General features: G+C 42.9%; 4 protein-coding genes and 1 long non-coding RNA gene across 14 annotated transcripts; 4 read left to right on the forward strand and 1 right to left on the reverse strand.

Moving 5' to 3' along the window:
- Positions 1-259: 259 nt before the first annotated feature.
- LOC127508946 (uncharacterized) lies at positions 260-6,304 on the forward strand. Of its 4 annotated transcripts, none has more exons than XM_051887422.1 (9): positions 260-535; positions 801-1,026; positions 1,125-1,244; positions 2,046-2,278; positions 2,348-2,485; positions 2,562-2,755; positions 4,663-4,745; positions 4,829-4,912; positions 4,985-6,304. In XM_051887422.1, exons 2-9 carry the CDS (start codon positions 813-815, stop codon positions 5,143-5,145), a joined length of 1,227 nt encoding a protein of 408 aa, XP_051743382.1. In that variant the 5' UTR covers positions 260-535; positions 801-812; the 3' UTR covers positions 5,146-6,304. The 4 variants fall into 4 exon arrangements, with proteins under 4 accessions (XP_051743382.1, XP_051743385.1, XP_051743384.1 ...); XM_051887425.1 differs by having other exon boundaries at positions 261-535; positions 822-1,026; XM_051887424.1 differs by having other exon boundaries at positions 262-535; positions 834-1,026.
- A 668-nt stretch (positions 6,305-6,972) lies between these two features.
- On the forward strand, positions 6,973-12,946 carry f7l (coagulation factor VII, like). The gene is given in 9 exon segments (XM_051887420.1): positions 6,973-7,141; positions 7,256-7,419; positions 7,553-7,577; positions 9,750-9,863; positions 9,938-10,084; positions 10,375-10,466; positions 10,934-11,054; positions 11,306-11,523; positions 11,525-12,946. Coding segments are annotated over 9 exon segments (1,296 nt in total). The 5' UTR covers positions 6,973-7,056; the 3' UTR covers positions 11,855-12,946.
- Positions 7,584-9,788, reverse strand: LOC127509118 (uncharacterized). 6 transcript variants are annotated; one of them, XR_007929152.1, is made up of 3 exons: positions 9,655-9,788; positions 8,853-9,561; positions 7,584-8,660 (listed from the first exon to the last, which is right to left on the reverse strand). It is a non-coding gene; the product is annotated as an uncharacterized LOC127509118 (long non-coding RNA). The 6 variants fall into 6 exon arrangements; XR_007929144.1 differs by having other exon boundaries at positions 8,853-9,102; positions 9,161-9,741; XR_007929154.1 differs by having other exon boundaries at positions 7,584-8,233; positions 8,568-8,660; positions 8,978-9,741.
- Positions 12,947-12,989: 43 nt separating the features above from the next.
- f7 (coagulation factor VII) lies at positions 12,990-16,234 on the forward strand. The gene is made up of 8 exons (XM_051887419.1): positions 12,990-13,130; positions 13,217-13,380; positions 13,725-13,749; positions 13,837-13,953; positions 14,292-14,432; positions 14,590-14,711; positions 14,816-14,936; positions 15,555-16,234. Exons 1-8 carry the CDS (start codon positions 13,070-13,072, stop codon positions 16,112-16,114), a joined length of 1,311 nt encoding a protein of 436 aa, XP_051743379.1. The 5' UTR covers positions 12,990-13,069; the 3' UTR covers positions 16,115-16,234.
- A 1,168-nt stretch (positions 16,235-17,402) lies between these two features.
- Positions 17,403-21,496, forward strand: f7i (coagulation factor VIIi). 2 transcript variants are annotated; one of them, XM_051887404.1, is made up of 8 exons: positions 17,403-17,567; positions 17,744-17,904; positions 18,013-18,037; positions 18,414-18,527; positions 18,613-18,750; positions 19,292-19,395; positions 19,468-19,588; positions 19,728-21,496. In XM_051887404.1, exons 1-8 carry the CDS (start codon positions 17,510-17,512, stop codon positions 20,348-20,350), a joined length of 1,344 nt encoding a protein of 447 aa, XP_051743364.1. In that variant the 5' UTR covers positions 17,403-17,509; the 3' UTR covers positions 20,351-21,496. The 2 variants fall into 2 exon arrangements, with proteins under 2 accessions (XP_051743364.1, XP_051743372.1); XM_051887412.1 differs by having other exon boundaries at positions 19,468-19,607; positions 19,728-19,870.
- The last annotated feature ends 301 nt before the right edge of the window (positions 21,497-21,797 follow it).

A 21,797-nucleotide genomic window follows, 5' to 3' on the forward strand; every position in this document is an offset into this window, starting at 1 on the left:
TCATAGAAGAAACACACTGTCCGAACGAACCGATTCACTCACACGAATCGGTCTTTCCCAATGTTTTGGTTCCAGTAAAAGTCAAAAGCAATAGATCATCGAGATCGCATAGTTAAATGTTTTCCTTTATGTTTTATAATCAGTCGTGCTAATTACGCCATCATTTGATAATATCGCGGGTACAGTGTGGTTTGTGTAAAAATATAACGCGTTAAATGAGTTCTCCATCCATCAGTGACTCGGTGTTCGTCTATGAATGTCTGTGTGGAACATCATATTCACATGAGAAATTAGTTGCTGTTAGTTTATTTTACTATATTAACACAGTAAACAGATCTGCGTTAGCAAACATAAAATTTGACATCATCACGTGACGTAGTTTTGTATGTTATGTATCATACGGTGTACTTCCGGTGAGGTTTTGTAACAATGATAGTGCGGTTATGCAACTCCTCACAGTTCTCCAGAAAGAGAAAGAGAGAGAGAGAGAGTGTGTGTGTGTGTGTGTGTGTTCACTGCGGATCTCATTATTACAGTAAGATCAGTTCATTCATATTTATCATGTGTGTTTGTGTAGAGAAGAATGATTCATCTAACTTAAAGTCAGTTTTAAATAATTTGAAACATTTACCATGATATTACTATATAGTTAGTTTTTATAGTAAGATAGTATGTATCAGAGCTGATCTTACGCTTTTTGCGTAATAATGTATGAGTATATATATACTGTTATTTTAGTTAGTTATTGCAATATTTTATTACAAAAATAAAAAACAAACATTCATAAACATTGTAAACAGTGATGTGTTACCATGGTAAAGTGTGTGTGTCAGGCGCGCATGGCTCAGGTGCGGCGCGCGGTCACTGAGGCGCTGTGGGGAGTGTGTGCCGCTGACTCCATGTCGATGCCCGTCCACTGGTACTACAACACCGCAGACATCAGGAGCGACTTCAGCGGCTGGATCACGGGATTCAACGCGCCGCGCGACAGACACCCGTCCAGCATCCTGCGCCTGTCCAACACAGGTGTGACTGCTGTTATTGGTCACTCGTGCACGTGACGCATCAGTAACATGTGTGTAACGTGTGTGTGTGTGTGTGTGTGTGTGTGTGTGCGCGTGCAGCTGGCAGCGGCCGCGCGACCGGCTCTGGAGCCACCGGAGCTAATGTTGTGGGGAACGTGATTCTGCACGATAAGCTGAAGTTCTGGACGGATCCGCGTGGATCAGTGCACTACCATCAAGGTATGAGTGACTGAAACCTGCCAGTGTAGAGCAGCCCAATCCCTCCACCAAAAAAAAATAAAATAAAATAAATAAATAAATAAAAAAATTATATATATATATATATATATATATAAGTTAAATAAATAAATAAATAAATAAATACATTTGATTAAAATAAGAAAAGTGGAAAATTTCGAGAAAAATGTGTTTGAAAATGTGTAAAAAATAAAAAATAAATGTGACAAATAAAAAAGAAAAGTGGAAAAGTTTATAGAAAAATGTAAAACAATAAAAATAAACAAATACATTTGATTAAAATAAGAAAAATAGAAATGTTTATAGAAAATGTGTAAAAAAAAATTTATTTGAATAAAATAAATAAGTGGAAAATTTTTAGGAAAAAAAATGTAGAAAAAAATTAAAATAAATCAATTTAATAAAAATAAATAAGAAAAGTAGAAAAGAAATGACAGAAAAACATGTAATAAAAAAACAAAAATTTGATTAAAATAAATAAGTGAAAAGTTTAGAGAAAAACGTAAAAATAAATAAATAAATAAATAAAATAAATGTGATTAAAATAAATAAGAAAATTGATTAAAATAAAAATATAAATTTGATTTAATTAAATGAATAATACATAACGGTACAGTACTATAGTCAGTAGAAAAAAACAATGTAACATAATAGAAACAAAATATTTTGTAATTTATTTTACACATAATTATTATAATGTTAATTTTTTTACATTATAAATTGGGTCACGCAGCAGCTATTGAACTAGAACTCATTAACGGTGTGATTGAGCGCCTCCTGCAGGTCTTCAGGCGGGTCAGAACACCCTGAACGCTCTCTGTGCTCTGAGAGCCGCCCGCGTTCTGTCCGCCGGTGCGTTCGCCAGCGCGGCCGATCCTGAAGCGCGAGCCGCCGTTCTGTCGGACTACGTGGAGTTCATGACGAGTCCCGGCTCACACAACGACACGTACGCCGAGTCCTTCCACAGGAGCTTCTTCTCCGACTGGCAGGAACTCAGACCCACATCCTCCAGAGAGGTAAGAGCGTCGTAACCCGCCTCTGTCACTCACATTCACCACCTGACTGACGTCCCGTCCTCTCGGCAGGTTCTGGAGTTTGCGGAGCGGCGATCCAAACACATGTTGAACTCGTCCCGCGCTGATGGTCAGCTGAACGCCATCGGCTGTCTTCCTATGGCCATTCCCTTCATTCTGCTGTCTGCCACAGCCAATGAGGAGGAAGCGGTGAGTCACGTGACAGCATCTCACAGCCACTCAGAGTCTCATCTGATCCTCAATGTAAATGTCCGTGTGTGTCCAGGTGTGTGCGGCGGTGGAGTTCGTGAAGCTCACTCATCCTCACGCGCAGCTGGAGCCGCTGGTGTCTCTGTACGCTCGCGCGCTTCACGCCACGCTGAACGGAGCCTGTCTGCGGCGGCAGGCGGAGGCGGCGCTCAAATCGCCCGCGCTGGACGCCTGGGACGCGTGTCGACACTTCATACAGCAGGCCGAGAGGTCAGCACAGAGAAAACATACTTTATAGAAAACTACGACCAAAAGGGTTAGTTCACCCAAAAATGAAAATTATCATTAATCACTCGCCCTCATGTCGTTCCACACCTTCGTTCATCTTCAGAACACAAATTAAGATATTTTTGATGAAGTTCCAACGCAACTACCACTCCAAGGTACAGAAAGGTAGGAATGACATCATTAAAGTACTCCATGTGACTCCAGTGGCTTAAACTCAATTTTATGAAGCGGCACGAGTGCTTTGTTTGTGCAAAAAAACATAATTTACCACTTTATTTACAAAATAATATTATCCAAAACGTGTTCACGCAACAGTGCCAGCTCTCGTCAACGCTCGCGCATGTGTGTCGAGTAGAGCTGCACGATTAATCGGACGATTAGAAAAAAAAAATTTAAATCACGCTTAAATTATTATTATTATTATTTTTTTTTTATACCTTTATTTATATAGCGTTTTTACAATGTAGATTGTGTCAAAGCAGCTTTACATTGATAACTGGTACATTGTTTGGCTGCACAGCAGCTCTTAAAAGAATAGTGTCAATGCAGGCAGATCAAAGCACTGTTGAATATCAAATGTCAAGTCAAATGTCCCCAACTAAGCAAGCCAGAGGCGACAGCGGCAAGGAACCCAAACTCCATCAGGTGACATCAGGTGGCAGACAAGTGGCAAATTGGTGTTAAAATGGAGAAAAAAACCTTGGGAGAAACCAGGCTTAGTCGGGGTGCCAGTTCTCCTCTAGCCAAACAGATTTGTCTTAGTGCGATTATGAAATCGCAAAGCTGCAATTATTTTTTTATGCATGGCTTGTCAATGAAGTATGGCTCAAAGCTAATCCATCTGAAAATCGCTTATAATGTACATTTGAAAAAGCAACACGTGTGAAACATCTTTCCAGGCATGAGAAGCATTTATTAACATCTTGTCCAACAAAAGACAACATTTAATAACATGTTTTTACTCCAAACTCACTTCATAACGACAGTTGAGCGTCCTTCTGTGAGATGATGTGTCTTCTTACACAGAATAAGGCAGTCGTGTGTTTATTAGTCATGTTTAATCAATCAAAACATTTCAATCTTCTGTTTATTCAGCTACAGCGATAGTATGGGATTTCCTGGAATGAGGCGTGTTCTACTTCGGCAGCAGGACATATTTTGAGTTTCTGCGCGAGAGCGCCCTCTGGCTTTCAGATGGAGAAGCATTTACTACAGCTTACAGCTCTGACAAGCTGCGCATAAAATAATCGCATCCTTTGCCAAATCGCGTGTGATAAAATTGCGATAAATCATGCAGCCCTAGCGTTGAGTTGATGCGTGAGTCTGAACACAACACGTGTGCGTCGTGAAGCTCTCGTGAACGCTCACGCACATGCGTTCAGTTGACGCGAGAGTCTGAACACAACATGCATGCGTCATGAAACTCTTCTGAACACTCACGCGAGTCTGAACACAACACACGTGCGTCGTGAAACTCTCGTGAACGCTCATGCATGTGCGTTGAGTTGACGCGCGAGTCTGAACACAAAATGCTCTTGTGAATGCACGTTCCAGATCAATATTTTTGTAAGTAAAGTGGTAAATAGTTTTTTTTTTTTGTGCAAACAAAGCACTCGTCGCTTCCTTAAAATTGAGTTTAAGCCACTGGAGTCACATGGAGTACTTGAATGATGTCTTTACTACTTTTCTGGACCTTGGAGTGGTAGTTGAGTTGGAACTTCATCAAAAAGATCTTAATTTGTGTTCTGAAGATGAACGAAGGCCTTACAGGTGTGGAATGAGACGAGGTGAGTAATAAATGACAGAATTTTCATTTTTGGGTGAACTAACCCTGTAAGATATCATGCAGGTCTATTATGGACATCTGATGATTGTGTCTGTTTGTTCAGCAGGTTTCCAGCTTCATCAGCCGAGTGCCTGAAGGTCCATCAGAGCGCCGTGGAGTCTCTCGGACTCGCCTGCTACACACAAGGTTAGAAAAAGCCTGAGCCAATGCAAAACAGAACTACCCATGATGCTCCCTGATTGTGTGTGTTTGTGTGTGTGACGCTGCAGGAGCTCTGACGAGCCTCTTCTACCTGGCGTACTGCTTTCATGATGACGTGACAGAGGGAATCCTGACCAACACCAACTGTGGAGGTGCGTTTCTCCGTCTCTGACTCACACTGTTTGCTCATGTGAGCGTGTTTAACGCTGCGCGTGTGTCCGCAGGCGAGAACTGTAACCGCGGTGCAGCGTTAGGCGCTCTTCTCGGCGCCCGGGCGGCATACACCGGCTCAGCCGTGCCTCAGCGATGGAAGGACGGGCTGCTGGACGCTCCGGGGCGAATCTCTGACGTCCTGCAAGATCTGAACTGCTCCACATCAGCCTGACGCTCTTCTGCTCTTCTCTCAACTACTCAGAAGTCTCTGTTTACACACACACACAAACACACAGGAAGTGCTGCCCACAGATGAGGTTTCCAGCCTGACTTCCCCTCATCTGCATACCTGCGCCTCTCATGACCTACTTGCATAATTCTCGCATTAGAACTATGTCTGTTTTAAAGATTGAGTAAATGATAATCAGAGAGCTAGAATATTTTACTCAAAACACTCTTTGTGTGTGTTTGTGTGTGTGTGTGTGTTTGTGCACACTTTAGAGTTTTTATCTAATGCAAGTTTTAAAAACCTTATATACAGTAGTGGCCAAAAGTGACAGTGCAGCCTAAACAAATTGACATTTATTCAAATGTTATTATAGATGTGTTAAAGATTTTGTAGTCATATTGTGTAGTTGTGCTTGGAGTCACTTGTTTTATTTGTGATAACGCAATGAAACATGACAAATTTTTGGCCCGATAAATGATGAACGTGCAAAAACAAGAGCGAACCAATGAAATATTAATAACTCAGTGTTTGCTTTTTATTTATGCATTTTTTTGCACAGTAAAATCAAACCTGTAGCTGTAGTTTGCTTTTTTTGCCAAATAATTTTGTCAGGTAAATACCAAGTTTAGTGTTTTGTTCTTCCCTCATATTTAAAATATATAAAATACTTTCCTCAAATTTTTGATGGTTTAATTGAATTTGTCGCTTTTGGACACGACTGTAGGTTTTTAAATCGCTCTTTTATAGTTTAAATTGTCGCTAAAGAAGCGTTAAAACAGCAATAATCAGAGAGCTGCTGTTCTGCGGCTGCATTGATTAAGTTAATTTCATTAAAATTGAGGGGTTCATTTTAGAGTTTGAAGCAAAACTATCTTCTGTCTTTTTTGGAATATCTTCTGTTGATTATGGAAAATCCTAAATGCTTCCGATACAGTGTTGTAGAATGAGATCATCTTAGATTAGTTTCTGATTGTGCATTAAATTTCTTGTGTTAAGACACTTTAATTTTAATGTAGCAGTTGATCTGTGATTGTGATTATTATATGCACTACTATAAATGATTTTCTGCTTCTTTTGCACATTTTGTGAAGGTGAACATGCTGTCGTGTTTGTGTTTTGTTGTAATGTTGTTAAAGATGCAGTAAATGTCTTGTTTGCAGCAGCTCATGTCGTGTTTGTTGGTGTGGATCATCTCTTGATTTCTGTTTAAACCACACATCTCTCTGTGGTCTCAACAAACGAGACGCGACGGTGAAGTTCAATCGCTCCAGTAGCTCGTCACACGCTGCGTTCTGATCTAAACTAGAGTTTAAACTCGAGCTGATTTCAAGACGGAAACCACAGCGCTTCTTAAAGTGTTAGTAAATGAAGTCAGAGAAGCTGTAAAGACAGATATGGTGACATACGCCATATAGATGATTCATTATGCAAATCTTAAACAATCATTTAAGTCAAAGGAAACTCTGTGCTGATCATCATTCTCTCTCACTCATGTTTTTCCAAACCTATATGACTTTCTTTCTTCTGTGGAACATAAAGTAAAGAACAAACAACACTGGACCCCACTGACTTTCATTATATGAACAAAAACAGTAAACGATGACAGAATGTGCCTTTAAATTTCTCAAAAGGATGTAAAGTTACCTGTAACCCACACCTGAGAAACTGAAATATGAATATGAATTTTACACAAATCTACTGTGCAAAGTTTGACCAGCATCTGGATGTGAAAGCAGGTTGTGTTGAATTAAAGGCACTGTCTAGATTAATCTCAATCACATCATTACTGACTGCATCAGTGGCTCCACCTGCTGGTGACACACAGAACAGCTTCAGTCACAGGATTGTGCAATGATCTTCTGTCCGACGCCTACGAGTGTCCAGACCAGACTTTGATCCTGAAGCTAAAACATCATGGAGTTCAAGCTGAACAGAATGAAGCTCTGCCACATGATCCTGACGCTGCTCGCCGTCCCAGAGTGCTTTGGGCTTCAGTCAGGTGAGTGTCGAGATATCAAGAACTGACGGATCTGTGTTTGTGAGGTCAGCTGTGTGTCCTTGTGTTTGCGTTTACAGCGTAACGGTCTTCACTCACTGTTGTCATTATCTGCAGTGTTCCTCAGTAAGTCTGAGGCCAGCCGGCCGTTATCTCATCGTGTCAGGCGGGCCAACTACTTCCTGGAGGAGCTGAAGCTGGGAGATCTGGAGCGAGAGTGTCTGGAGGAGATCTGCTCGTATGAGGAGGCCAGAGAGATCTTCACCATCCCCAAACAACTGGTGAGGAACAGAGTTAGTGTTAGAGGAGAACGAGACGCTCCAGACAGACATGAAACCCTGAGTGTTTGAGATGAGACAAATCAACAGCAGAAGAGCTGACGCGAATCTAACCCATTCTCCCGCTGTGTTTCAGGAGGAATTCTGGAAGAGATACACAGGTAAACCTGATTAAACAATACATCACATATCATGAGTAATTACATGTTAAAATAGTTCAGAATTGTTAAATACTTTCAAAATTTGAAAATTACAAAAGAACTGCATAGCAACGACCTGACAACCACTCAGAACTCCATAGCAACGACCTGACAACCACTCAGAGCTCCTTAACAACAACAACCTGACAACCACTCAGAACTCCTTAGCAACAACCTGACAACCACTCAGAACTCCATAGCAACGACCTGACAACCACTCAAAACTTAGCAACAACCTGACAACCACTCAGAACTCCATAGCAACGACCTGACAACCACTCACAACTCCATAGCAACGACCTGACAACCACTCAGAACTCCTTAACAACAACAACCTGACAACCACTCAGAACTCCTTAACAACAACAACCTGACAACCACTCACAACTCTTTAGCAACGACCTGACAACCACTCAGAACTTAGCAACAACCTGACAACCACTCAGAATTCAATGACTTGACAACAACTCACAACTCCATAGCAATGACCTGACAACCACTCAGAACTCCATAGCAACGACCTGACAACCACTCAGAACTCCATAGCAACAACCCAACAACCACTCACAACTTCTTAGCAACGACCTGACAACCACTCAGAACTCCATAGCAACGACCTGACAACCACTCAGAACTCCATAGCATTGACCTGACAACCACTCAGAACATAACAACGACCTGACAACCACTCAGAACTCCATAGCAACGACCTGACAACCACTCAGAACTCCATAGCAACAACCTGACAACCACTCAGAATTCAACGACCTGACAACCACTCAGAACTCCATAGCAACAACCCAACAACCACTCACAACTCCTTAGCAACAGCCTGACAAAAACTCAGAACTTAGCAACAACCTGACAACCACTCAGAATTCAACGACCTGACAACCACTCAGAACTCCATAGCAACAACCTGACAACCACTCAGAACTCCATAGCAACAACCTGACAACCACTCAGAACTCCATAGCAACAACCCAACAACCACTCACAACTTCTTAGCAACAACCTGACAACCACTCAGAACATAGCAACGACCTGACAACCACTCAGAACTCCATAGCAACGACCTGACAACCACTCAGAACTCCATAGCAACAACCCAACAACCACTCACAACTTCTTAGCAACGACCTGACAACCACTCAGAACTCCATAGCAACGACCTGACAACCACTCAGAACTCCATAGCATTGACCTGACAACCACTCACAACTTCTTAGCAACAACCTGACAACCACTCAGAACATAGCAACGACCTGACAACCACTCAGAACTCCATAGCAACGACCTGACAACCACTCAGAACTCCATAGCAACAACCCAACAACCACTCACAACTTCTTAGCAACGACCTGACAACCACTCAGAACTCCATAGCAACGACCTGACAACCACTCAGAACTCCATAGCATTGACCTGACAACCACTCAGAACATAACAACGACCTGACAACCACTCAGAACTCCATAGCAACGACCTGACAACCACTCAGAACTCCATAGCAACAACCTGACAACCACTCAGAATTCAACGACCTGACAACCACTCAGAACTCCATAGCAACAACCCAACAACCACTCACAACTCCTTAGCAACAGCCTGACAAAAACTCAGAACTTAGCAACAACCTGACAACCACTCAGAATTCAACGACCTGACAACCACTCAGAACTCCATAGCAACAACCTGACAACCACTCAGAACTCCATAGCAACAACCTGACAACCACTCAGAACTCCATAGCAACAACCCAACAACCACTCACAACTTCTTAGCAACAACCTGACAACCACTCAGAACATAGCAACGACCTGACAACCACTCAGAACTCCATAGCAACGACCTGACAACCACTCAGAACTCCATAGCAACAACCCAACAACCACTCACAACTTCTTAGCAACAACCTGACAACCACTCAGAACATAGTAACGACCTGACAACCACTCAGAACTCCATAGCAACAACCCAACAACCACTTACAACTTCTTAGCAACAACCTGACAACCACTCAGAACATAGCAACGACCTGACAACCACTCAGAACTCCATAGCAACAACCACACAAGCACAGACTCCCCTCAGTGTCTTCCGATCCTGTGAATCTGCTGTTTGCCTCTTCAGCGGTGGATTTCTGTCAGTCGGGACCGTGTCAGAACGGAGCCACATGTGTGGATCAGATGGACACCTACATCTGCATCTGTCCAGTGAACTTCGAGGGGCGACACTGTGACAAAGGTAACACACAAACATCAGCAGCGTCACAGAGCTGAACATCTGTTCACGTTTCAATCCTGTCGTCCATCCCACAGAAATATTACCACACAGTTCCTACGGATGTCTGTACAGGAACGGCAACTGCGAACACTTCTGTGTGGAGATCACCAATTCGACTCATCGCTGTGATTGTGCTCCCGGATACACACTGCACACAGACAACAGCAGCTGTGTGCCGCAGGGTGCGTCTCAAACACACACACACACATGTGCACTGCCTAGACAACAACACACGTGTGTAGTGTGCTACACTTCATACAGACTTGCGGCATCTTATAACTCTTCTCCCATGGCCTCATGGGATAGTCCATCAGATGCACACACTACTATTTCATGCCTACTATAGTAGTAGGGAAGTAGGCATATTCGGACGGGTCCAGTGCACATGGATGTGTGGATAACAGTAAATTCACTCTGTTTTGTGCTGAAAGGCCACAGTGTTGTTGATGTAAACCCATGCTGTATTTCTCAGGTGGTTTCCCGTGTGGCAGGCTGGTGGAGAAGGGTGTGGGTCCGAGGATAGTGAAGGGCGACGTGTGTCCTAAAGGACAGTGTCCGTGGCAGGTGAGGATCATGACTGAATCAGTCCATTCCATGATCAGAAAATCTTTTTGCAGTGATGCCACAGAAGAACCATTTTGTATGAAGCTTGTTTCCACCACTAAATAAAAAAGGTAATTGGGACTTTTTATCTCTCAATAAAGTCCAGTTCTGAGGGGGGAAAAAAGACTGACTTTTTTCTCAGAATTGTGAGTTTATATTTCGCAATTGTGAGTTTCGCAGTCTGTTTTTCACAATCACAACTTTTTTATTCAACAAGCTTCCATAATTTTGGGTTCCTCAAAGAATTTAGTTCTTAGTGTGAAGAGAACCTTTTGTGGAATGGAAAGATTCCACGGATGTTAAAGGTTCTTCAAAGCCAATGAGGAACCTTTATTTTTAAGAGTGTGAATCCATTACGTCCTTCAGATCTGTTTTCTCTGTTTGTTTGGTGGTTTCTCAGTCGATGTCTCTGTGCGTCTCCTCCACAGGCTTTACTCAAGTATGCTGGAGTGTATAAATGCGGTGGTGTTATTCTAAATTTCCAATGGATTCTCACCGCGGCTCATTGTGTCTGGAATAAAGATCCATCCCTCTTACAAGTGACAGTCGGTAAGAAATGACTTGGTCAAGAACTACCGTCATTATAAGGGTTTGTGTCTGGAGGTGTCACAGGATCCAGTAATGTTAGGAATAATGCTGCGAAATTACTGCAACTCGTACTTAGTATTTAGAAACTCTGAGTTTCATAAAATTTTGCTTGATTTTGTCCAGAACATCCTAAACGCGAGGAGTTGTCTGGTTCTGTTGATGTTCCTCCTCTCAGATCGCATCTTTCGGTCTCATTTTCTCTTCTCCTGTAGGTGAACACATCCTCGATAAAGACGAAGGAACAGAGCAGATGAGGGAAGTGTCTAAAGTGTTCATCCACCCGCGGTACAACCACTCCAGCACGGACAGTGACATCGCACTGCTGCGTCTCCTCAGCCCCGTCACGCTCGACCGCTTCGCCATTCCCGCCTGCCTTCCTCCTGCTAACGGCACGTTCGGACGCACCATAGGAGCCATCCGCATGTCCACCTGTCAGCGGGTGGGGTCGCATGGCGCAGTCGGGACCGCCGTCTCTGGTTCTCCAGAAGCTGGAGGTGCCGAGGGTCTCCTTAGAGGAGTGTCGGGAGAACTCGGGTCTGAAGGTGACCAGGAACATGCTGTGCGCCGGCTTCATCGAGGGCGGCCGTGACTCCTGTCAGGGGGACAGCGGAGGGCCGCTGGTCACCCGCTACAGAAACACATGGTTTCTGACAGGAATCGTGAGCTGGGGGAAAGGCTGCGCACGCGCCAACGTCTACGGCATCTACACGCGGGTGTCCGTCTTTGTGGAGTGGATTCTGAAGACTATGGCCAGCGTATGAATACAAGAGTTTCTGAATGTTATGTAAGGTGAAGTGTGTTCAGATTTTCACAGTCACTGAAGTCAGTCATGAGCTATGTTTCCATTGACCAGTTTTTATGTGAATTTTGGGATATTGCATGTAAAATTGTTGGATGGAAACGCCAAGATGCACATGAATTCTAAAAAAAGTACGAGCTCAATTGAGGCAGATCATTTTTTTAATCCGATAAGAAGACATGCACATAAATTACGATAGTTTTATAGAATAAATCCCTCAATGCACAACAAAAATTCATGGTGCAAAATATAAAACTCTAAACTGGCTTTTTTTCCCGCATCATAAATGAGTTTGTCTCAGAGCGTCAGACGAAACACAATAAACACTGTCATGTTCTCTTTCGTTCGGAAGTGGATGCCTGGTGATGCGTAAAAATTCTAAAAATGTGCATAAAAAATACACCCAATTAAGGCAGATAATTTTTTATCCAATAAGAAGACGTGCATAAACTACGTTGGAAACACATTTACTGAATAATCCTTTGATGCACAACAAAACGCTCGTGTGAATCTGTGATTGGATAACTGGACTAACCAGCGGACCAATCGCATCGCAGCATCTCAAATGTTGGTTTGGTGGTTCTGAAACGTCTGAGTCAAAGTCTGTCATCAGAATGATTTGGTTTAATTCCCTCCAGAAGCGTCTCACACGATTGTGTTCCCGAACACCAGCATCCGAACGCAAGATCACATGACAGCGTTTATTGTGTTTCGTCTGACGCTCTGAGACAAACTCATTTATGATGGAGGAGAAAGAGCCACTTCAATTTTTATTACTGATATTTTGTGCCAGTTTCCCAGAAAGTGATAATTTTGTTCTCTTGTATGGATGGAAACGCTGCTTTATTTGGAAATGTTTTATGTGATATTCCAATTTTGTGCTCAAGTTAAATTTGCAACCTCCCGAAGAGTGACGCTTCCACAACACTGAACACTGGCAAACACCAGAACATGTACTTTTGCAATTAAAAAAAATGGCACACTTGTGAGTATATATAATAATCAATGGCAGAACATGGTTATATATGAAAAATAAATAATTTTTTCAAATGTTGTCCTTTGTCTTGTCATCTCTGTGGTTCAGTAAGGGAGGGTTTTTGAGCTCAGAGGGGTGGAGAGTATTTAGACTTCAGACCTTTGAACCCGCAGCACTAGACAAACTCAAGCGCTGATCAACATGCGTCTCCTGTCAGTGTTTTATGTCCTCTTGAGTCTTTACTGTTGTCATTCGGCTACAGGTAACTAAACCAACTATACAAGCAGTCGCAGTAGTGTTTATTTCCAGAGTGTTTGGTATTGTACATGTGTGTGTGTGTGTTCACAGTGTTCATGGGAAGGGACGGGGCTCATGAGGTACTGATCCGGACCAAGCGGGCAAACTCGGGCTGGTTCGAGGAGATGAAGATGGGTAATCTGGAGAGGGAGTGTCTGGAGGAGAAGTGTTCATATGAGGAGGCGCGGGAGGTGTTCGAACACACGGAGGCCACCGTCAGTATTACATGTGACAAACACACGTTCAGTGATTGACATGTTTGATACATGTTGTCTAGAAAACTAGTGTTTGAATGTGATGTTAATTTTAACCTGAAGGACTGCAGTTGTATATTTTATTAGTGTAATGCCTAATTTATACTGAAAAGGCGCTTCTGAAATGGCATTTAGGTGTCTTTATGTCGTCTGTTTAAAGTGGCATAAACGTATTTACTAGGGTCAGAGCAGGCATGATGTAGTCTGGCTTTATATGGCATTGCGTCTGAAATTAGAGCAGCCTTATGTGTAGAGATGCTTTAACTATTTATGACAAATGTTTAACTAATATCTCCTCCACACAGAATGAGTTCTGGAAGATCTACAATGGTGAGTTTTGAAGATGTGTGACTTTTTGCTGTATGACATTTTCCTTCATTCTGTGTAGTTATGATGAATCTTTACATTCGTCTACAGTTAAAGATCATTGTGAATCAAATCCATGTGAGAATAACGGGCTCTGCATGAGCCAGAACGCAGAATCCTACACGTGTCTGTGCACGGCGGGCTTCAGCGGACGCAACTGTGAGCACGGTGAGAGCAGACCCAACAATACTCTACTCAATTAGCTTCTTTGTAAACAAGACAAGGCAAAAATATTGAGGTTTTTCAGGTGGTGTTTAAATCTAACTATGTTAATTTTGTAGTAGATAATAGTTTATCAACCATATCTAATGTTCTCTCTGTAAAGAACAAGGCATTTGTGCTTCAAAAACTCTGAAAGTCTCTACTATATGTGAAGCTTTTCTGTGGAGAATTTGGCGTTCAGAAAGAGTAAAATGAAAACCGCCACGTCCTTGAGGTTAAAGAACAAACACATTCCTGATTCAGGCACAAGAACATTTTTTCCCCCAATCTCCTTGACTCCTCAGCGATTAAAGACGTTCCTGACTCCTGCCTGCACGATAACGGCCGCTGCGAGCACTTCTGCGTGGAGGAGGACGGTCAGCGCAACTGTTCCTGTGTAGATGGATATATCCTAGCGTCAAATGGCCAGAGCTGCCTGACAAACGGTGAGAAAATCACAAATCACATGGGTAACTGCTCAGAATCAAGCCCTGCCCTACAGAAGAACAGGGATGAAAAGACTAGCGCAACTTCCCTTTAATGCCGAGCGCTTCAGTACAGTGCTTAATTACATAGAGAATTAAAACATTATAACTGTTACAGAGGCTTTTCCGTGTGGGAAGGTTCCACTTCTTCAGGGTGGAAGAGCTGCCAACCCTCAGGGGGATCTGAGGTCTCGTATCGTCGGTGGAGCCGAATGTCCTAAAGGTCACTGTCCGTGGCAGGTATCAGCAGTGACCGTCACAGAACACACACGTTGATGGGTCATTCTGGACTCTACCATCAAACATCTGTGTGTGTGTGTGTGTGTGTGTGTGTTGATGGACAGGTGCTGCTGAAGTACGGCGAGAAGGGCTTCTGTGGAGGTGTGATCTATAAACCCACCTGGATCCTCACAGCCGCGCACTGCTTAGAAAACCTCAAAGTCAAGTTTCTCAAGATAGTCGCAGGTACAGTCGCTCTCAGAGCAGAATTATTAAACATCATGAAGACACAACAACCGCAGCTTCAAGGCAGGCCAAATTTCATGTGACGTGTCAAATTTACAAATTTACACCGTGTCCTACACAGACAAAAGCAGATGTTTAAAGGTATTTTTTCCATGTTAATCAGAATTTTAACAGGGGATTGAAAGCTGAAAGCGACAATGGATAATTCACCTCCGATCCTGAAAATAAATGAAACAAGAACATTCAAAACAAGAACACAAACAAGTGTGTTCTGTGACAAAGATTTATTTTAATAATGTTAAAATTGAGTAACATTTATTAATATTTATTTATTCAGTTGTGAGTGCAGTGCGCCTGCAGAGACTCCGCCCACACCCTCTTCTGATTGGCTGTGATATTTGAGTGATTTGGTTGCTAGTGCAAGTGGAGTCTCATCACGTGGCGTCTGGTTAGGACATGGTGTTAGTCAAAATGCCTGATTTGAATGAAAACACAATCAGTCCCTAACCCTTTAATAAGTGAAAAGAGCCTGAGAAAGCTGTAAAGTATTTGTTAAGATTGTTAATGAATATATATATATTTTTTAAAATAAACCTATTCTGTCGTCCTGTGACTCAGGTGAGCATGACATCGAGGTGGATGAAGGCACAGAACAGGTCATCCAGGTGGAGGAGATGCTCATGCACCCCGGCTATGTGTCCGAGACCGCAGACAGCGACATCGCCCTTTTGCGTCTGAGCAGGCCCATCGTCTACAGCACGTACGCCGTTCCCGTTTGCCTGCCTCTGCGCGACATGGCCGAGCGCGAGCTGTGGGCCGTCAGCAAGCACACGGTGAGCGGCTGGGGCAAACGCAGCGAGGGAGGACCCACCTCACGCTTACTGCGCCAGCTGCAGGTGCCGCGCATCCGCACGCAGGAGTGTGTCGAGAGCAGCAAAGTGTCGCTCACCAGCAACATGTTCTGTGCCGGTTACATCGAGGGAAAGGAGGACTCGTGTAAAGGGGACAGCGGTGGGCCGCTGGTGACCCGCTACAGGAACACCACGTTCCTGCTGGGGATCGTGAGCTGGGGGAAAGGCTGCGCCCGTCCGGGATCCTACGGCATCTACACGCGTGTCTCCAACTACCTGCAATGGATCCACGAACATACGGCGAATTCCACACAAATTAATCATTAAAGATTCTGCTCTATTTATGTCTGATTATGTCTGATTTCTTCTGTGTTTGGCATTTTTATCCTCTCAGTGGTTTGGCCGTCATTACCTCATTCACAAATAAACAATTCAGTAGAATGAAAATGATCTGTGCTTGTGTGGTTTATATGCCTGTGTGTGTGTGTGTAAAGGTGAGGCACATGTACCATTGCTTGGCAAAATTTCCAGTCATTCCTATGGGAATCCACATGGATTTCCCTCATGTTTGAGTTGGTCATGTGAATTCTGCCCTTTTTCCATTCTGCCCACACCAGATGTGACACGACTACGAGATGCAAAAAAATCAATCAAAAATCACAGCCAATCAGAAGAGTGTGTGGGCGGAGTCTCTCCGCAAGTGCACGGCATTCGCAACGAACGTATATAATAACATTTATAAATATTACAACATTTTACAGTTATTAAAATACATAAGTGAGTGAAACAATCTTTGTCATAGAATGCATTTGTTTGTTCGCAGTTTGAATGTTTGTTTTGTTTAATTTATTTTCAAAATCGGAGGTGAATTATCCATTGTTGATTTGTACGGCTATAGACGATATTCAAAATCACATTAAAATCTTTTAACATTAAATAAAACACATAATCAGCACTTGAGATTATCATTGTCATACTTTGTATGTTGTTGTTTCAGCAGCGATGCTGCAGAAATAGAATCAGTTCCTAAAACAGAATCCACAGTTCCTCGTCGCAGCTTTTTAGGACAAAAACTCTGGTTAACATGGAAAAGACACCTCTTATCGTGCCTTGCGTCTGGTTAGGACATGCTGTAATAGTTAAAATTGGGCTAATAAATGTTTCTCACATTTTACTGTTAGTACTGGTTGAAAACGCTCTTTGTGAGACTTTTAAAGTCATCAAAAAGTAGCGTTTTTTTCTTCTCTGTTGTGTCGTATATCTGAGTGAAACGCTTCACAAACAAGAACAAATGTAGGGCGGGGCTTAATTTGGTCCGTGAGGAATTGTTGTGGTTTGCTATTGGTGGATCTTATGTGAGTGACAGGTTGCCCCGCCCTCATCATCAGAGAAGAAATGCTGCAAGGAGGGGAAATTATTTTGATTCAATATTATGAGGCACACAAATTAAAAACAATAATAATGTGCACGGATAAATCATTTAGAATAAACACATAAACAAAGAATTGTCCATTTTGATTTCATGACTTTTAAAATAAAGCCTGGAGTGTATTTGGTCCAATAATCAGTTTCATTACTGAGTGAATCTCATGAACGCCTCACACAAGCTAAATACAACCAGCTGCCCTTTGCTCCCGGTCGATCGGCTAATTTCAGTCTCATCCGTGTCTCTCATCGGGATTCTGAGGAAACACTGGCCACGCGCGTGTCCGGCAGGGAAACATGAACACTTGTGCTGTTGTGTTGGTGTGTGTCCTGATATTTCACGGATCCAGCGGTGGTAAGAATTGCGAGCGACACGAACTAGAAAGCTGTCGTTAAAATCAAAGAAGACTCGCGCGCGCCCAGTGCTCTAACGGGAGTGTTCGTGTCGCTCGTTTACCGATGTAGACTGCCTGTTAAACAGTTTGCGTATCAAACTACTTCTGTCCTACCTCTGTTTCTCGTTGTTTTCAGTGTTTCTTGACAAAGATGACGCCAGTTCGGTTCTGCAGCGCGTCAGGCGCGCGAACTCCTTCCTTGAGGAGATGAAGGGCGGGAATCTCGAGCGCGAGTGCATCGAAGAAATCTGCGACTACGAGGAGGCGCGCGAGGTGTTCGAGGACGACACGAAGACGGTACCTCACTCATATTCATGTATATATGTTATATTATTATTACTCATTTGGTATATTATTTACATCTAAATATTACGTTCGTGAATTTGTTTTGTTTCTCTTTCGCAGAAACTGTTTTGGTTGAGTTACTCCGGTGAGTAATGTGTCAAAATAAATGCGACCCCCCACAAAAAATAACATGGCAACCATAGTTTCCTCAAAAACTCGATTAAACTCATATACAAATCTTACAGTAAATTAATAAGTGCTCTAGAATTTTTTCTGACATTGTACTTAATATTAGTAGTATAGTATAGTAATGACTATATCAAGTGACTGATCATTGCAACTATGTTAACTGATTTCATTACCGGTAATTACATGTACTGCTGCCCTGGCAGAAAACAGTATTTACATTATTGACCTGAAGTCAAAGGTTCTGTTTGTTCAAAAGGTGCTTGTTTCAGCTCAGTTCTGTGAATCTTTTTTAATGTTTGCTTGATTTATGCATGTAATTATCTACAAATAAGCGAAGGAGCCCTGCTTGACCAATCCATGCAAGAACAACGGCACATGCGTTTATCTGGCCAACACCTACTACTGCCAGTGTCTGGAGGGGTTTGAGGGCAAATACTGTGAGAAGGGTAAGTGAACGTGACGACACGTGTGAAATAACTAGCAGCGTGTTCTTTTGAAAGTTCATATAGTGTTGATGTTTTTGACTGGTAGGGTTTGAGGAGACGCTGAAGTGTCAGTATGTGAACGGAGGCTGTGAGCAGTTCTGCGACGCTTCCGGACCGAGACGCACGTGCAGCTGTGCCGCGGGATACGCACTCGGAGCTGATAGGACGTCTTGTGTTGCTCAAGGTGGGAAGAGTCCTGCATTTATGAGTAGAAAAAATATATAAAGACAGACATATTTCAAATCTCTTCAAACTAGCAAAGTATTTAAAAGTATTCTGAGACCGGAAGAGTTTGGTTCGTGTTGTTCAAAGCAAATCCACTTTGATGAGATTGATACGGTAAAACCCACGCCATCGTTACTGTTCGTATCACTGCGAATCAAGTGCTGAGATTCAGATATGATAATGAGCTTTGGTTTCCAACCAATCACAGCAGACTGGGCCGTTTGACCAGCTCTCAGAAAGGCGGGGTTTAGAGAGACCGAATCTTTGAACAAACCATTTCAGACACTGAGAGAAAAGAGCTGATGGATATTATGGGAAAATAAGTGTATTTTGATCTTGGATGCATGTAAACCTGTCGCAGGAGACTCCAAAACAACATTAGGAACCTTTAAAACAGCCTCATGGGGCACTTTAACTTTCAGGCAAGCTTTTGTCAAGCAAACATTCAATGTCTCTCTTGCAAAACCTTCCTTTTCAAGTTCAACTGTGTTTTGTTGCAGTTGAATATCCATGTGGAAAGGTTCCGCTTCAGAACAACACAGTTCATTCTCAAAAACAGACCGTGGGTGGAATTCACTGTCCCAGAGGTCACTGTCCTTGGCAGGTAACGTAAATGTGCACGTCGCAGCATCATGAGAACAAGTGATCAAGTGATGAGTGTGTTATTCGTCTCCAGGCGCTGATCGATTATAACGGTGAGAGTCTGTGTGGAGGGGCTCTTCTGGATGACAGCTGGGTCCTAACAGCTGCTCACTGCGTTCATCAGAAGGACATGAAGCGTTTGAAGGTTATCACAGGTATCTGAAGAGTGTTTGTGTGAGTTTGGATTATACAGTCAAGCAGCTTTACAGTAATAAACAGGAAAAAACATTGTTGCAGAATTCATCAATTATGATGCTGATCCAGTGTTGTTTACAGTAGTTGGTTTGTCCTCAGGTGATCATGACCTGGATGTGATGGACGGCCCGGAGGAGGCGTATGATGTTGCTGGTGTGGTTATCCATGAGAACTATGACCCCATGTCACTGGATAGTGACCTGGCCCTCCTGAAGCTTCATGAAAAACTCAAGCGCTCTGTGTACACTGTGCCTGTTTGTTTGCCCACGGCCCAGCTGGCACAGATCGAGCTCGCTGCCGTCCGCTTCCACACGCTCAGCGGATGGGGCAAGCGAACCTCGGGGGACAACATCCATCCGTCAAAAGGCCTGAAATTCCCGTCGTCCGCCACTCTGCAGCGGCTGGCCGTCCCTCTGTTGCCCACAGCGCAGTGTGTGTCGAGCAGTGGCGTCAACATCACTGCCAACATGTTCTGTGCGGGTTACGTCGAGGGCGGTCACGAGTCCTGCAGAGGACATGACGGAAGTCCGCTCGTCACCCGCTACGAGGGAACGTCTTTCCTGACGGGCGTCGTGTCGTGGGGTAAAGGCTGCGATCAGCCGGGGTACTACGGGATTTACACCAAAGTGGCTAACTTCTTAAAATGGATTGAAATTGTTATGAAAACTGAGGGGCTGAATAATATCAGTGGATCTCCTGTTGAACAGTCCACTCACAATTAATGTCTTTACCAGAGGTTATACACTCTTGACAATAAAGGTTTCACAAGAATTGATCACTGAAAGGTTCTTAGGGAACCAAAAATGGTTGTTCTACGGCAGGGGTTTTCAAAGTCGAAGACAGTGGTCCTCAATTTTTAGACAATGTACACAATGGTGCCTTCCCACCCACCAATTTTTACTAATTTTCAATAGCGATCAGAGTGCGCGTTAATAACAGACTCTCATCTCATGTGCCTAATTACATTCGTCATCCATCAAAACTTTACTAGCGCGACAATGGTTTGCTTTATCCAACCGAGAGATGTAGTTTGTATATACTTATGTTCATGCAGCGGTACACTATTCCCTCCGCCATCTCTGATGAAATCGGCCAGGTTTTGTCTGCATTAGGGATGTTTTGTACTGACTGTTTGAATGTATTCGCTTACTGGATCCTTGGACTGAAAACTCTCCAGGAGGATCTGATCGAAAACAGAGTATTGATTCTGCTATAATGTATTGATTGAGGGGCTGTTTACGCGACACCATTTTCAACTAAAAATGGAAAACTTTTTATGTGTTTTGGCCGTTCATTTACATGACAACAGCATTTTGGGGGCCTGAAAATGCAAACTTTCAAAGTGCAAGTTTTTGAAAACAATACTGTTATCATCTCTGTGTAAACAACAAAAAAATGTGGATCTGTGAAAACGGTGACAGCATGCACATGCGTATTTTACGTTTAGTCTATAGGCATGGGCGTTTGGCTCGAGTGCGTATGTGCGCAGGCGCGTAGTCTTTCTTTCCAGAGTGACATCGGCAACTACTGGCCTGACATACATAATACAGCGTTTTCACAGATCCGTGTTAACGGGATTGTTTTGACAGCGTTGTCTATACAAAGGAAAAAAAACTCTGTTTTTTTGACATTGTTGTCGTGTCACGTACCCTCAAATTATTAATCATTAATAAATGTTTTTTAACCACGCTGCATGCCTCACTCTTTGAAAATCCCTGTTATATGTTCTAACCCCTTTTTGGAATCTTTATTTTTAAGCGTGTATGGATGTTAAAGCTTCGTCTACAAAACATCAATGCCAGTAAAAAAAAAAACTTTATTTTTAAGAGTGCATGATGAGCTTTGAAATAAAAGTCATTCTGAGTGTGCTTTTGTGTCTGTGTGCTTTTGTCATTTCATGCGTGTAGGTTTGAGGGACGGTTAGACAGTCATTAACTGAAACAGCATTGATTTTCTTGTGCAGATGTTGCTCTGGTCTAATCATACACCAGACGTGACCCTGTGCGGGGTCAGACGTGACTGTTCTGTACATTTTGTGTACATTATATTAATCTGATAAAACACGGATAATGTCCAAATATTTCTCAAAACATTTAAGAGAGTTAACAGCTCAACTCTATTCATGAAGCACAGAAAATCACCAGCTTTTTTAGTTGATCAAACTATTAA

The sequence above is a fragment of the Ctenopharyngodon idella genome, chromosome 1, assembly GCF_019924925.1.
Source record: "Ctenopharyngodon idella isolate HZGC_01 chromosome 1, HZGC01, whole genome shotgun sequence".
Taxonomy (NCBI): Eukaryota; Metazoa; Chordata; class Actinopteri; order Cypriniformes; family Xenocyprididae; genus Ctenopharyngodon; species Ctenopharyngodon idella.